Source organism: Augochlora pura, unplaced genomic scaffold (genome assembly GCF_028453695.1).
Source record: "Augochlora pura isolate Apur16 unplaced genomic scaffold, APUR_v2.2.1 APUR_unplaced_1972, whole genome shotgun sequence".
NCBI lineage: Eukaryota > Metazoa > Arthropoda > Insecta > Hymenoptera > Halictidae > Augochlora > Augochlora pura.
The window spans coordinates 630-3,486 of NW_027582075.1; the positions used below are offsets into that span (position 1 = coordinate 630).

Below are 2,857 nucleotides of genomic sequence, written 5' to 3' on the forward strand. Positions count from 1 at the left end.
TGTGAAAAGGGTAGCACTTTTAACAGAAACGAGTTGGAGAAATAATTCTTTATTTAAATTCAATTTAAAATAATGCAGAATAAAGAACAATTCCGGCCCTCACAGTCACGTGTTACACTCGTCAAGGTTATGTCAAGCTGTTAAGAGATGCCGGTTATTATATCAAAAATAAATATAATATTTTCTTGGCACTCGACTCATAAATCAAAACAGACGATTCGAGAAAAAGAGACACGATTATTCGACTCTTCCGGCTCCTTTTTGTAATCGCAGATTTCCAACAACCATAAAAAAACGAGCCGCAAATTGTCCATGCCTGTCTGAAATACTCGTCAACAATTGTTAAGAATTTTACTGTATTTTCAAATTGTCTCAGCAATTATTCGTTTACAAATTAGTCCATAGTCCCCGCGACCACCTTGTAGTGCGTTGCCACGCTAAGAGCGGCAGGCCCCAAAGTGCACTAAACTCTATCCACGGGGAACAATAAAAAAATTCGAATTCTCGCGTGCCATGCTAATTCTAACTGGGAAGCCGATCGTAAATTCGTCGATGGACATTCGCCGACAAAATGATGCCCTCCCGATAAAAATGTTAAGTAAACTGCCGCGTAACGGAGCAATTTTCATAATCTCAAGATAAACAGTTGCTAAAACATGCCGCGTGCGTGCCAGCACGTAAAACGAGGACTATAAAAATCCGGATCGCCTGGCACGAGGCATCAAACACCAATTTCAAGCAGCAAGCAACGGCTCGAAGTATCCAAGATGTTCAAATTCCTCGTTGCGATGATCATGTTGGCTGCGGCCTCTGCCCAATGTAAGTATTAATTCTGTTCACCAAACTAAACCTACCGACACGCGATTACAATGAGAAGATTATTTTTGTGCAGACCTCTCGTCTTTTTTATTATAATATATGCTTGGACGAACAAACATATTCATTGTTATATTATTTTTATTACTAATATTTATTATATCTTTATATCATCAATATTTATTATATATTTATATTATCAATGTTTAGATGTGAAAAATTGTTAAAAGGGTATCTGTTGTATGAGACAGAGAACTCAATTTCCTATGTCTAAATTAGTATGTAATTCTGTCAAGTAAATAATCAAATTTAGAGTTAAAGTAGCTTCGAGTGGAAAGGGTTAAACATTAAAGGACATTATAGATGTGTAAAGTCGATATTCCGGAACTGTAGAATTGAATGTTCTTGGTTGTTTCAGCTTCCCCCGGAGCAACGCCATCGTGCCCAGTGAACCAGTACCTTGCGTTATGCGGAAGGATGTGCGAACCAACTTGCGGTAACCCGATGCCAAACCGTGAATTCTGCCCTAGACTCGTAAGTGTTTCATATTTTACTGTATAATATTCTTAGAAACTAGGATTTCTTCCAGAGATTTTTCGTCTAAAACCTCAAACAGCCTTTCTTTAATTATGTATTAATATCCTATATGTTAATATCTACATATTAACATCTATACAAAAATATGAATATCTATATATTGTTATTCTTCAATTATTCAGGAATGCTCGCCGTTCACTGCCAGCTGCAGGTGCAGCAATGGCTACGTGAGGAACTTGAACAACAACCAGTGCATCCTGCTAGCAAATTGTCCCCCCAATCAGTAAATCTAGAATGTATCATTTGAAACTCTGTACTGCAAGAATACCATGCAATAATCAATCAGTAAATCTAGAATGTATTATTTGAAACTCTGTACTGCAAGAATACCATGCAATAAATATTTAATCACCGCTTAACGAAAAAGACGATCTACACCAGATAAATCCGATTCTTAAACAGTCGTTCGCTAATGATAGGGGGCTATTGTTTGCGCGTCAGCGGATCATGTCGGGCCTGATTAGGTGCGCGTGAAACGTCGACCCTCGTCCCGAAGTCCCCTGACAGTACACAACCGTCTCGAAAAACTGACACCAACCCCGATCACCTACCGTTTCGAAAACCTAGCCACCCCCCCTTTTACCGTTCTCGAAGGCCGATTATGAGAAGTGACTCGAAAGTCGCTCTCACCTGAAATCATCTACACGTGGAGCCGACACCGGTCGCGCGGGGGTTGAAGTGACCGAATTGTGCGAAAAGGGTAGCACTTTTAACAGAAACGAGATGGAGAAATAATTCTTTACTTAAATTGAATTTAAATTATAGAGAAAGTTGTATAAACGATTTTCGGTATTGAAAATTCAATGCTAAAATCGATATCTTTTTGGCAGATATACTGGTGGCTCCGTATCAAGCAATTGGTAGTTTAAATATTTCTAAAAAACGGGTCCTGTCCGACCCATTCATCCGCATAAAAGGACTTTCAAATGTTCGATCACGCAGAATACGATCGAAAAACGCAGCGGCGTTCCAGCTCCGGGCAGTTTCCGGTGGGCCGAGTTCACTTTTCGGCCGTTGCATTGTCTCCTTTGTCAGAGAATAATCCCGAAGACGCCGGAAACGTGGCGTGCAGATTCTCGAGTCGCGGAAATGTACTAGCAAAAGGCAGAAGAGAAAGGAGGACCAGCGGGGGAACGAGACGAGGAGAAAACTGGCGGACGCGGGAAGAACGCCGGCGAGAGGCAGCTGCCCCGGTCGAGCGTTTTGCGAATTCCCCCGCGAGGCATTAACGCAGACCTCCCCACCTCTCTCCTCCCCACCCCCCTTTTTCGTTCCTTTTCCCAGCGATTTTCGTCCGGTTCTCCGTTTCCTTTCCCGACAAAACCTTTTCGGCAAGAGAAAAAGAAGCGGGAGCACCCTGCGCGCCGCCGGTTCTCGCACGTCGACGGATCGAAAAACCAGCTTCCGCGCGCAGTTTCTTGAAAACAGGCTTAGAAAAAAAAAA

General features: G+C 42.0%; 1 protein-coding gene across 1 annotated transcript; it reads left to right on the plus strand.

The window, feature by feature from the left end:
- Positions 1-490: 490 nt before the first annotated feature.
- LOC144477569 (uncharacterized) lies at positions 491-1,933 on the plus strand. Its single transcript, XM_078195297.1, has 3 exons — positions 491-819; positions 1,235-1,350; positions 1,536-1,933. Exons 1-3 carry the CDS (start codon positions 768-770, stop codon positions 1,638-1,640), a joined length of 273 nt encoding a protein of 90 aa, XP_078051423.1. The 5' UTR covers positions 491-767; the 3' UTR covers positions 1,641-1,933.
- The last annotated feature ends 924 nt before the right edge of the window (positions 1,934-2,857 follow it).

Excerpts from the sequence above, each read along its gene's own strand:
- LOC144477569 (XM_078195297.1), top strand. The coding sequence starts at position 768 with ATGTTCAAATTCCTCGTTGCGATGATCATGTTGGCTGCGGCCTCTGCC. Across the intron at positions 820-1,234 it reads GGCTGCGGCCTCTGCCCAAT|CTTCCCCCGGAGCAACGCCA; the intron begins GTAAGTATTAAT and ends TGGTTGTTTCAG. Across the intron at positions 1,351-1,535 it reads GTGAATTCTGCCCTAGACTC|GAATGCTCGCCGTTCACTGC; the intron begins GTAAGTGTTTCA and ends TCAATTATTCAG.